Source organism: Bombus vancouverensis, chromosome 7, assembly GCF_051014615.1.
Source record: "Bombus vancouverensis nearcticus chromosome 7, iyBomVanc1_principal, whole genome shotgun sequence".
Taxonomy (NCBI): Eukaryota; Metazoa; Arthropoda; class Insecta; order Hymenoptera; family Apidae; genus Bombus; species Bombus vancouverensis.
The window spans coordinates 12,562,068-12,574,822 of NC_134917.1; the positions used below are offsets into that span (position 1 = coordinate 12,562,068).

General features: G+C 27.2%; 3 protein-coding genes across 8 annotated transcripts in view; all 3 read left to right on the forward strand.

Moving 5' to 3' along the window:
- The first annotated feature begins 152 nt into the window (after positions 1-152).
- MFS9 (major facilitator superfamily transporter 9) lies at positions 153-8,648 on the forward strand. 3 transcript variants are annotated; one of them, XM_033332572.2, is made up of 10 exons: positions 153-288; positions 4,345-4,403; positions 4,642-4,825; positions 5,521-5,754; positions 6,575-6,880; positions 7,215-7,338; positions 7,410-7,543; positions 7,775-7,917; positions 8,182-8,302; positions 8,448-8,648. In XM_033332572.2, exons 2-10 carry the CDS (start codon positions 4,351-4,353, stop codon positions 8,616-8,618), a joined length of 1,470 nt encoding a protein of 489 aa, XP_033188463.1. In that variant the 5' UTR covers positions 153-288; positions 4,345-4,350; the 3' UTR covers positions 8,619-8,648. The 3 variants fall into 3 exon arrangements, with proteins under 3 accessions (XP_033188463.1, XP_033188462.1, XP_033188461.1); XM_033332571.2 differs by lacking the exon at positions 153-288 and adding an exon at positions 2,652-3,167; XM_033332570.2 differs by lacking the exon at positions 153-288 and adding an exon at positions 3,223-3,380.
- An 842-nt stretch (positions 8,649-9,490) lies between these two features.
- On the forward strand, positions 9,491-11,471 carry LOC117156056 (FGFR1 oncogene partner 2 homolog). Its single transcript, XM_033332756.2, has 4 exons — positions 9,491-9,682; positions 10,303-10,437; positions 10,619-10,870; positions 11,099-11,471. Exons 2-4 carry the CDS (start codon positions 10,303-10,305, stop codon positions 11,324-11,326), a joined length of 615 nt encoding a protein of 204 aa, XP_033188647.1. The 5' UTR covers positions 9,491-9,682; the 3' UTR covers positions 11,327-11,471.
- A 110-nt stretch (positions 11,472-11,581) lies between these two features.
- The window catches only part of LOC117156000 (Exonuclease tos), a 39,024-nt gene continuing 37,850 nt past the window's right edge, over positions 11,582-12,755 (forward strand). For all 4 annotated transcript variants that reach the window (XM_076619890.1, XM_076619891.1, XM_033332617.2 and 1 more), the window contains exon 1: positions 11,582-12,231. In XM_076619890.1, coding sequence (XP_076476005.1) covers positions 12,166-12,231 — 66 coding nt within the window. In that variant the 5' untranslated portion in view covers positions 11,582-12,165. The remainder of the gene's footprint in view (positions 12,232-12,755) is intronic.

Below are 12,755 nucleotides of genomic sequence, written 5' to 3' on the forward strand. Positions count from 1 at the left end.
CATGACAGATCAAATTTCCAGTCTCTTGTATGATCAACTTCTACCTGTACAGTTGACTACTTACCCACTTAACGTTTCTGTTTATTTCGATCGGTGGTATTTAACGTGCAACTTTTACAGGTTTTCCTATTGGCCTTTGAATAATGTAATAAACATATTTCGTATTTTTTTGTGACAATAGTATTATATAGTGATCTAGTTTCTTTACTTTTCGGTTGTAAATTTGTGAATAAGTGGTAACTAAAGCTTTTGTGACATTGATGAATTTGATTGCAAGGATTAAAAATTGTAAGTAAATAATAAAGATAGAACATAAGATAATAAATTTTTAATTTCATTATTATAAGAGAATTATAATACTAATATAAATATGTAACATATTTATAACGTATGTAATACATTAATTTAAAAATGTTGAAATAATTATTGTTATGTACAATTTTTAAGATACATATTACCAGAAGAGGAAATCTTTGATATTACACATAACTTACTGTAAATTAGAATCTGAAATTCGATAACACGAACCAATTGTATTTGTTCAAGATTTTCTAGTTGTAAAAGTAGGTCAAATTAAATTGACCTTTAATAAGAGTTCTTTATAGTTTAAACATGTATAGTTACTTACAAATCTAATGCAGCATATTTAAAAGGTTATCATAAATTTATTTGTTTTTTCAATAACTAACAAGTAATGAAGAAATATTAAATAAAATTATTTATTTATATACTACTCTAAATTAAAATTAATATATGATAAAATCAAATAAATTACATAAGCTACAAATAAGTCTTTAAGCATGACTACCGAATTAAATTTTGTGCATAAATTTTATTCCGTTAAGATCGATATAACCGATTTTAGATCGAATACCTTTGATCAAATACCACGATGGTTTTTTTTTAATAATAAAGTCTATCGTAGCGTTGTTACCTTTCGTAAACTGGATTTCCTTGAGACTTTCTACAGGTATTGTAACAGATCTTATACGTATATAAATCTTTGTATGAATAATTATTTTCCAAGATAAATATAACGATTTTCGTTGTGGAAAATCATGAATCGTATTTAGTTCTCTTACGCAATAATAAAAATTATAGTTGTACATTACTATATTAAAATTATTAATAAATATTGTGCTTCTGATACATTATTGCACAATATGCTTAACAAATTTTAATTACCTTGTATATCGTTATTTATTTAGAGAAATACATACATTACTTTTTTTGAAATAATGCTTTAAAAAGATCATGTTATTCGTATCATTCATAATTTATCAGCATCAGCGATATGAAAATTTGCATCTGTAAATGAATAATCTAACAATGATCAGTTATTAGGTATACCACGGTACATAATCATTTGTATAGTACCTTTGTATAGCAACTCGACTTGGAAATACGTGCAATATGACTCATTATAGTTCATAATTCATGAAGTTTTTTGTTCTTCTATTTTTCGCGATGTTGAGGATATTACGAGATAAATTGCTCGGAGGACACAATTATATTATATAATTGCAGTAATCATCGTGTAATGAACTCTAGTATTCAAATAGGATTCTAATGTAATGCGATGGGTATAATTGATTTCTTTTCATCACTTTTATATTTACATTTGTATATATATTTTTCGTTATAAATCCTTAAAAGTTTCTTTAAAATTTGTTCTTGTCTGTTTTTTGTTGTATAGCGAAATTACCTGAATTTAATACAAAATTAAATTAAATAACTATAAACATGTGCATTGCGAAATAACAAATTAAACTTTAAGTAATTTATAATAAAATACATAACAAATTTGAAACAAAAATTCCATTCCTTTCATTCGTCTATATTTCAATTGTATAATAAGTAGCTTAACAAATCAACTAATCTGAAGAGCAATCAGATCTGATGTATAACAAAAACTATGGCGAACGTAATACGAGATTAATGTAAACGTGTAAATGTATGCAAAAGCAGGCATTCTCAATAGGTTTGACTACTTACAATTAGTTCCAATTGCACAAGAGGAATATCCTGTAAATCGAATCTATGATCCAGTATGCGCGATCCAATATGCAACTAGTATGTGATCCACAACCGCAGCATTTCTAAACTTACAGCTCTTTACTTTCACTTGATCCAGAAGTTAACAAGTGTGAATTCTTGTCACTTTCAGTTTGATAGATATTATAATACCGATGGAAGATATATAATAAAATGTATAGTAAGACGTAGGCAGTGAATTTAATACTCGAATTACACATATGCCTTATTGCAAAATTAATAGATTCAATCGAATTCATTTGAATTAAGGTTGAAAGAAATACATGAAAAAAAAATTTATCGAACAAGCTGTCTGATAAATGGCAAAAAATCCTCGAAAGCAACGGTACGTGCTATTTAATGAACAACACTGATTCCACAAAAATACATCGCTCTTAAATTTTTTTAAAATTTTGTTACGTACATTCTGAATGACACAAGAAAAATTCATTAGACAAACGAATCAAATAGAAGCTATCTATATTCGGCGTTATGGACGATTAAACTTTCGAATAATAGGTAAATTATCTTTTTACGTACACGTTTAATTGTTCCTTCTTTATCAAATTTTATCTGAACGCATATGCAGCGGTTCCATAAAACTTTGAAGCAGAACGTACAAAATGAAAGTGACGCGACATGCGATCAATAATCTCCAAACGTTCAGTTGAAAGAGTAGTCCTATCGTTCGGATCATGATAATCATTTCAGACACGATCGCGAGCACACCTCATTGACACCGCTAGGATTAAAAGTCTTTACCGTTTATGGATAACTCGTGTATTTTAGTGCAAACGCAAAGACATCTGTTGTGCGGGAATAACGAGTATATTTAGATATAGCGTAAAAATTAGTAAATTAAATTAATATGATCGAACTTAGATCAAGATACTAAAATCACAGTGACACTAAAGTATGTTATAGTCGATTCTAAAAATATATTAATCGTAATAAAAACAAAAAGAATCACCTTTAAGTTTCTTAGAAAATCGCGATATGTGTCGAACACAGTTACTATAAATATCATTTGGAACAATTCTCAAGCTATTCTTTGTTATCGGCAGATCTCGATGGATCTGTTTTTGTTAAATAACAGAACAGGAAGTGGCTTCAGTTGAATTGTGAATACGCAGGTTGGTAATAAAAAACCATATATTTTTATCGTGAATATAATCGAAACGTCAAACTAACACCATTAAACGTGTTCAAGAGGTGCACGTGTGTCACAACTGTTGCTTTGCGTAACAGGTTGTCGCGATACATACGGCGAAATGCCTTGGGAATATGTCAATAGAATGCCTATGGATACTGATGTGCTTGAAAGATTAATTTTATATTCGGATCAGGTATCGTAATACACAACAATTTGTTGAATTGTACAAGAGAGTTGGAAAATATCTTTAATCGCGGTATATTAAAATGCACTGCACTGAAAGGTTGCAACGTAGCCTGTGTTACCTTCTGTAGAATGGAAAGAAAAAATAACTTTGAAATCACTATTTCATTAAAGATTTGAATATCGTCGCTTTGTTACATTTCTGAAACAGCATAAGTTGATTGTATTGTTCTGTGTATATATATTTATAATGTATATAACTGTCTGCTAAGATACGGAACTTTCTACTTTCGAAATATTACTAGGTCACTGCTGTTAGCGAAATTCTTCCTCGATATTGGTACTTATGTATATTTGTTTATATAATTGTATGTATTATTCTAGTTGTAGCACATCATAAAACTTACTATTTTTAAAAGTGATGAACATGTTCATAATATGCTAAAAATTATTTTAAGTTAAATCTCCTTTTAAAAAACTGTTTTACGACGCTATATTTATTACTTTTCGTGCATCATTCATTCCAAATTAATATAATTCACAAGAAGCTAGATAGATAGTTTGTTGAAAAATTTATATAATTTGTGCCATTCTTAAATTAAAAATCTATAGCTTATAATGTCCTAAAGTATTTTTTAATCTTATGTTTAATCCTATTATTTTGCAGATATTTTTCGAGTATACCAATAGTTTATTATGTTACGTGTTTCAGTATCAGAAATAATTAATTTAAATTTTCAATAATATCTACATAGTTTGAAAGAAGTAACAATAAGAAATTATAATGAATACTTAAAAGTGCCATTAAAGTATTAATTATCTTCGTTGGAAAAATGTAATAAATTTCGAGTTAGATTTTAACCCATTATCTCATTGTAAATATGTAAAGAGGGATACGTTTTATAATTGTTTTATAGTTCTGTAAACCAAGCTTCTCTGACAATAAACTGCATTTGAAATCGGTAACCTTTCAGGAAACGATGGAGAGAAAGAAATCCTCGGTTGAGTCTGTCAAGGATACAGAATACGGAACGTGAGTATTGCAGCTTTCCATCTGATTGCTCCATTCCATCATAATTGATGACTTTTTACGCATATTTTTGCGTTGAACATTATGTTTATTTATTTCTCATGGGATTGCTAACAATTTTACAAAATCATCTCCTTAGTTGTATGTCATTGTTTAAAGATCGTTAACTGTTTAAGAAATTATAGAAATTGTACTTTCGAAATGCAAAATGTTAGAATTTATAACACTGGCAATTTTCTAGCGTCAAATACGAAGATGAACTCATACCATCCTGGAAGTTTTGGAAAAAAAGACGATACGTAGTTGGAGTATTAGCATTTTTTGGATTTTTTACGTCCTACATTCTTCGTGTAAATTTAAGCGTAGCCATTGTCGCAATGACCGCGAAGGTTCACAAAATCGATAAAAATGGAACCGAATATTTTGTAAGTGATTAAATTCTAAGTCGTTAATTCTAATCCTATTCATTTTTAGAATATTTAACTTCGTTTTTAATTTGCATACTTAAATGTAGGTGTACATATGCGAATATTATGTAAATAAAAAAAATATCAGTAAAAATTTGTCGATAAATAGCACGAAATTCAAATGAAACAATGGTTGCGATAAGTTATATTAATAGATTTACAATATGACTTTAGTGATGATATGTCAATGCGTAAGATTAGTACAAAGAATATTTTTTATCAGTTGTGAAATAATTATCTGACATGATTATGCACGCATTATCTTTATCATAATAGGTATATCAAAGAGGATTTGTAAATATATAATTCTGTTTTATTGCTCTTTTTATATAATGCGTACTCAGAAACTCGTGCATTTAAGATCTCCGTTTAACGCTACATTAATACAAAAATTTATTTTGATTTGTATTTTTTCTCGTAAACTTTGTATTTTTTTCTGTAAACTCGTATTTTTTCTTTTAATTAAAAATAAACTAAAATCAAGCAAAAAGTTCAACATGTTAAAAACTATTAGTATCTATAAAAGATAAATACAACAGTGACTATTTACTGTTTGATATTTAGAAGCTTAAAAAAATATACTATTACACCAGACAAACGAATCATACATTAACTTTGATCACTTTTAAATGTATTCAGAGTATCATTTACAGGAACAAGAATTCGACTGGGATTCGAAAACACAAGGGCTGGTTTTAAGTTCCTTTTTCTACGGATACATAAGTACTCAATTACTGGGAGGATGGCTTGGCGCACGTATTGGCGGAAAAAGAGTTTTTGGTATTGGAATCGCCACTACAGCTTTTCTTACAATTATCACACCACCCCTAGCCAGAATGAGCGTTTACATTTTGGTTGCTTTGCGAATAGTGGAAGGAATTTGCGAGGTAAGCCATATTAAAATTATGATATTAAGTATAAATAAATTCCTTTTATCTGGATAAATTTTGTTTATTGCTTTTTAATAATACGTACGCATAATAATAATATATATTTAAGTTCAATTGTGTATTAATTAACATTTTTTAAAATTATTAGTTAAATCTTTACTTTAGCTTAACATATTGATCCTGAAAAATAATGATCTGTTCTTAAGAATGACTTCATTTATTAATCCTTCACTCCTGTTCTTAGAATAATATCTTTTATTTTGCACTAGGAGCCTTTTACTCCATTCATTGGAGAGAAAAAGAAATAAGATAATACTGGAATGTTGGAAATATATATTGACTTATAAAAATGTCACATAACCCGTTTAACATCTTCCAAAACATATTTCTCATCCTTTTTTAAGTTCCTAATAATCTCATATTTTATATCAAAGATAAAAAGTGAGACATAATAAGTATATTTTGCAGATAGAATGTCAAGTAGAAAACACACTCAATATGCAGGGTTAGTCGAGACAAGTAACCGATAAATACAGAAATCCGGTTTCTCGTGACTCACCCTGTATACAAAGCGAATATTTTTACACATACGTTATACGTATCCAAATTCACTATTATAGATGTGTACAAAATACACTATCATACATTCATTTATGCATATTATTTATTACTCGTATCTGTTATTCTGTTTTAATAAATAGTAAAAATACGACAAAATAACAATAAACTTTCGGAATAACTATTTTTCAATTAAGTAAATTTTTTTTTATCTTGTAGGTTTTGATTGCTCAAATAATTTCTAATCATTTGAATTTAGGGTGTAACATATCCTTGCATACATGCAATATGGGCACAGTGGGCACCTCCCTTGGAAAGATCAAAATTAGCGACTCTTGCATTCTCCGGAAGTTTCTTTGGAACTGTATTTGCTATGCCGGTTGCCGGTTTAATGGCTGAACACCTTGGCTGGGCTTCTGTTTTTTACGTTTTTGGAGCAGCAGGTCTTGTTTGGTTTTTTTACTGGTGGATAATCGTGAAGGATAAACCGGAGGACGATACATCTATTTCTGAAGCTGAACTTGAATATATTAAAAGTAGCCTTGGAAATGCGAATAAAGAAGAGGTAAGATTGCGTTAAGAAATAACATGATATAACAGAACAGTTTTTATGCTCTTTTACACTTCCTCAAAAGATTAAAAAATTTGAATAATTAGATAATTCACTTTCAGAAATTGTATCATTTTGTACCGCCCTATTTTCAATAATTTTCGTATTGTCAATAATTTTTTATCGAGAACTTTTTTTTAGTTAATTTGCTTTGCTAAATTTTTATGTGTCATTATTATTAATATATACATAATGTTATATTTTTACATTTTATTTATAGAATTCTTTTAATATATAGAAATTTATATATTATATATATATATATATATTATATTATATTTTTATATAGAAAATTACACATCCATGGAAAGCTATGCTCACATCTCCACCAGTTTGGGCAATCGTTGCAGCTCATTTTAGCGAAAATTGGGGTTTTTACACCATGCTTACTCAGTTACCGACATTTATGAATGGTTCGATCAATTGAACGTTCATTTAATGAATATAAATTATATACTCTGTCCTAAATATAATTTACTTTTAGATGTACTGGATTTCAAATTGGATAAAACTGGATATTTATCTGCACTACCGTATCTAGCTATGACTCTCGTTGTTCAATTTTCTGGACACTTAGCAGATTATCTCAGAACAGAGAAAATCCTATCGACTACGCAGGTCTGTTATTAAATACTTATAAATAATTTTTATTTCAAACAAACGTATTTTTTATCTTGTTTCCAGTCCCCCCTTCCCTCAAAAACATTTCAAAATAAAATATTTAATTAACACACTATTTATATTTTATTAATTTTAATATATTGTTTTCGAGTACTTTTTCAAGGGTCACGTAATACAAATATGAAATACAATAAAAATCTCACGATTAAAGTATTTATTTTATTTCAGGTGCGTAAGTTATTTAATTGCGGAGCTTTTGTATTTCAAACGATATTCATGACTTGTACAGGTTTTATCTTAACGCCAACGGGGGTGGTTATTTGTATCACTATAGCAGTTGGCCTTGGTGGCTTTGCTTGGTCCGGCTTTGGGTAATTTTTCTCGAATTCCGAATATAAAATACGATATAGTATATACATATCATACGATACATATATATGCCAGGAAAACTGAGGATTTATTTATTTACAATACCATATAATATAACAAGTTGAATGAATTGAATTATGTATCTTATATAAATTATGATTTTACTTTAAGAATTCATTAATTACATATCTCATTTTATAAATACATTAACTCTATATTTAACTCTATAAAATATATTATTACATTATATAAATATTCTTTTATAGAGTAAATCATTTGGATATTGCTCCTAAGCATGCCAGTGTGCTTATGGGAATAGGAAATACTGTTGCTACCTTACCTGGAGTTGTGAGCCCTATTATTACTGGATATATTGTCCAAAATAAAGTAGGTTTAAATCATTATATATTTATATAACTTTGTGTTAAATCATACTTACCATTAGCTATAACACTATAAAATCAATTAATAATTATTAATTAGTAATTAACGGATGTTAAAAAAACTAATGAGATTGGAACATATTTCATAGAGTGCTGCAGAATGGAGGATAGTTTTTATTATTGCTGGTGCAGTTTATTTGATAGGAGCTGTGATATATGGTTTATACGCATCTGGTGAAAAACAAAGTTGGGCAGAAAGAAGTGATGAAGAATCAAAGAGATCTTATGATAATCCAGCAATGGAAATAGATAATTTGTAGTATGAAACAAATTAAATTTACTAACAGTTACATCAGTATTTATAATATATGTATATAATATACATGAATGTCTGGCTCGAAGCTAAAGTAGTTGTGATTATTTTTATTGAGGTAGTTGTGATTATTTTATTATACATTAATATAATACACATGAATAACTTTTTTTCTACTTTTTGATTTAAACAATTCTTTATAAACGAACAAAATTTTATAAAATTCTTTTCATATATATGTATGAATATAGTGTAGAATAACAGTATTTATATCATGACACATAAAACATTCTTTAATATTTGATACTTGCCAACAAAAATATAAATGTATATTTAAATGTAATGTGGTTCTATATTTATAGTATTTAAATAAAATAATTGTTATCAAAACAATTAAATGATTAAAAAAATTTATTTATATATAAGTTATTGTTTGTATGTACATTTTAAAAAGAAAAAATTTATATAAAGAATTTCTAATTGAACATTTTATTTTACGAAAATAAATAACTATTAACAATAGATAATAATCTTCGTAAAAAATGATGTAGAATAATGACTACATTATAATCTAGATAATATATAACTAACAATTTATAACAGTTAGTTACATAGAAATAAAAAAAACAAAGAATGTTGATATGTAAATTGTGCAAATCTTTCTTACCCTGTTTGTAGCAGATTTTTAACAAAAAAATTTATCTAATACGTTACTTATGCATTTCATTAAAAAAATCATTATGATCGATACAAATGCTTAAAAAAAGAAATAATTTATGGAAAACAAAAACTTATAACTTATACTAGCTTATATACCGTTATATATAACGTTAACTGCATATGTAAGAAATTATGACATGTAACAATTTCTACGGTCAGTCAATGATTGGTAGACCAATGATCTTACGGAAGTGATAGAAAATAAACAAACCTGCCATACAACTGAGGAATAAGGAACGAGATATTTTCATGTGACGTTGATCTTATTCATCAATTACACAATTAAAATTGGATGAATTAATAAATAAATTCTTTTAAAATTTGTAGTATAAAGATTTTTATCGTTAAGAGGTAAATGAAAAAATATATTTTTTTAAATTATCATAAAATGTATATCTCAGCTTGGATGTAAGTATAACCTATTTTATAGTAGTCGAGTTTTAACTATCTTTTTTACAAAAATGTTTACAAATACGTTTATAAGACACTGTGCTCATTAAAACTAATAAGTATGATATTAAAGCCATTTAAATAGACTACTACAGCATTGCATAGAGGTTATGTACAAACATATTAATTCTTAACGAAAATTATACTACTACGAAATTATTTTAATGTTATATTTATATAGAATATTAAGAAAAGATATAAACCCTTTTATAAATAATTTGAATTGATCAATAACAATCTGAAACATGGTAATATAAAAGCTATATATAAACTTCAATAAACATATTTTGATATAAATATATACAAAATACATAAAAAGAAAAATGTGAAGAATATATTCAAAGAAAATAAATATATTTATATATATACTAAATATATGTATATATATCTTAATAGTTGATAATATCTAATAAATGTGTATGTATGTTTAATAAAACAATATAATTTTTTGGTAACTAATTTGTTAAAAGCTTATATTTATATAATATGTTTATATGTTATATGCTTACATATATTTACAGATGTCATTAACTTTTCAACAAATCATATTGGATGCTAAAAAATTAGTGATTAGAATATCAGATCATGAAAATACAGCAGATAATTTAATAAGCGAAATAGAATCAGTTTGTGGTCAAATTGCTAATATGAAGCAGGTAAACAATTTATTTATATAATATAACAATTTAATCAAAAAATTCACAGACATACATAAGTAAAATAAAAGATATCAAAGTATAATAAAGTGAAAACTTATTCTTTTAGATTTTTAACACGATTCTTTATTATAAAACTATATAAAGTTCATCTTTTATACTTTTTTTAATGCATTTACAGTATCAAGAAGAAGTAGAGATCCTTAACACTGAAGCAAAACAGAGGCCACATATACAGTTAATCTCGGGAATACAGAGAGAAATCAAGCACTTGCAAGAATTACAAGCTGAAAATAAGGAATTGAAAAAGGCATTAGAAGACCATCACCATGCTCTTGAATTAATTATGTCTAAATACAGGCAACAGACAGCATCTTTATTGCGTCTCTGCAAAACAGATCTTTCTACATTACATAATGCGAAATATGCCAACGTAAGCATAAACATTATACATACAATTATGTATTACATTATTGTATCAAAATGAATGTTTTTTATTATATAGAATACGTTAAAATTTTAATATTTAATAATTAAAATTTATTATTACTGATCAAAAGTCATCATACTAAATGTATGAAATTCAAGTTCATTAATTCTATTAAAATTCTTTTTATGTAGTTTATTAATACTTATGAATGATTCTTCTATGAAATTACAGATAATTACTAATCAAGCAGAAAAGATTAATGAAATGGCAGCAGTAATGAAAACTGCAGTTGCTTTGGACGAAGAAAATGAAATGAAAGAGAAAGAGGTATATAGTACTTTAAAAGAAGAAAATACTACCTTGCGAGAAATAGTTAATATTGCAAATAAGTATTGCACCCTAAATAAGGAAACTGAAGTAGATAGTAAGACTGTACAAACTGACCCAGTAGTATGCTGAAAGTTACAATTTATATTTCTCTTATATGAATTTCGTATTTTATTTATTTCATATTTTATAATATAATTAATATTAGAAAAAAGATGTATTACTTATATACAATAAAATGCGCATATAAAAAAAAGTACAATTTGAATACATTAAATTGTTTTAATGAATTTTACAAAAATATAGTTTTGAATGTTGTTTCATTTAACATAAAATTGTCAAATTATATTTTATATCATGATTACCGCCGTTAATAAAACAATTGCACTTTTACGTCAAAAGATATATTTGTATTCTATGATTTAGAGTATTACAATTATGATCGTGTGACCACAGTCGTATAAGACCGTTTATATTTTATATGACTATAATTGCAACATTCGAATACTTCCTCATTTGCGCACGCGCGCAGGAAGTTTAGTAATAACAGGTACACTTTCCTAGGGGAAAGATATCTTTCCTCTGGAACATTTCGGGAATTTGCGTTTTATTAACTACTAGAGTATACATAATGTAAAAACTTAATAAACTTGAATTAAAAATATCGTACATTCGTGCGCGGTATTTAATGTTCTTATTTAACACACTTGACTATACTATCATATGTGGTTATATACGCATATGTAACGTATATATATAATAACTATATAACCATAGTTCCATCTATATTCTGTTCGTGTTCTGTTCTCTCATAGTACTGTCGTTAATGTGCATTGTGAGTTTGTGAGATGCTAGCCAGCTACGTTTAAAGAAAGCATAGGTTGGTGTGGGTGTGCAACTGCTGGAAGGCAGCCGCACAAGTGAAAGGGTGATGGCAAGGAGGAGTGGTGATTTTCAGTGATCTTTAACAAATGGCTCTGTCCGAAGTGCACAATTTGGCTGCAATTATCAGCAACAATGGTTTTACTGTTAGCAAGGTAAGCAACTGCGGCTCCGACTTCATTTCTGAAAAAGTGACGTTCATTTTCCTTTACTGCAAAGTATAAAGTAATAATTCCAACATAACGTCCAAAAAGGCGTAATTTTGTTGTTTAAAAAATCTCATTTAGATCAATGAGAGAAGAAAACGTTTAATATGCGATATGAAGACTATAATTTTGATTATAATCATTTAATAATTTAATTGTGATAAAAACGATTCGATTTTAGTTCGTTGTCGATGTATACGATACGTAATTATGCTTATAATAGATTTTAATTTAAAATTGTTGCTTCTGAGATGAAGTCGTAAATGAAGGAGTAAATTTATTCTGATGAATTTAAAGTTAGTGTTATAATAATGGTTTTCATGTATAGAATCATGTTAATGTATTTTAATAATTATCTTTTAACACACTAGTCTATATTATAATACTTAATAATTATGAGATTGTAGGAACAAAGATTCATGTAACTACTAATAGTCTCATATTATTAAAATATAATAAAGGGTTTAAACTGT

Bases quoted from the DNA above. Each gene is read 5' to 3' on its own strand.
- MFS9 (XM_033332570.2), top strand. From the start codon at position 3,306: ATGCCTTGGGAATATGTCAATAGAATGCCTATGGATACTGATGTGCTT. The intron at 6,881-7,214 runs GTAAGATTGCGT...ATTTTTATATAG, and splicing joins GAAATGCGAATAAAGAAGAG to AAAATTACACATCCATGGAA. The intron at 8,303-8,447 runs GTAGGTTTAAAT...CATATTTCATAG, and splicing joins GATATATTGTCCAAAATAAA to AGTGCTGCAGAATGGAGGAT.
- LOC117156056 (XM_033332756.2), top strand. From the start codon at position 10,303: ATGTCATTAACTTTTCAACAAATCATATTGGATGCTAAAAAATTAGTG. The intron at 10,438-10,618 runs GTAAACAATTTA...ATGCATTTACAG, and splicing joins AAATTGCTAATATGAAGCAG to TATCAAGAAGAAGTAGAGAT. The intron at 10,871-11,098 runs GTAAGCATAAAC...ATGAAATTACAG, and splicing joins ATAATGCGAAATATGCCAAC to ATAATTACTAATCAAGCAGA.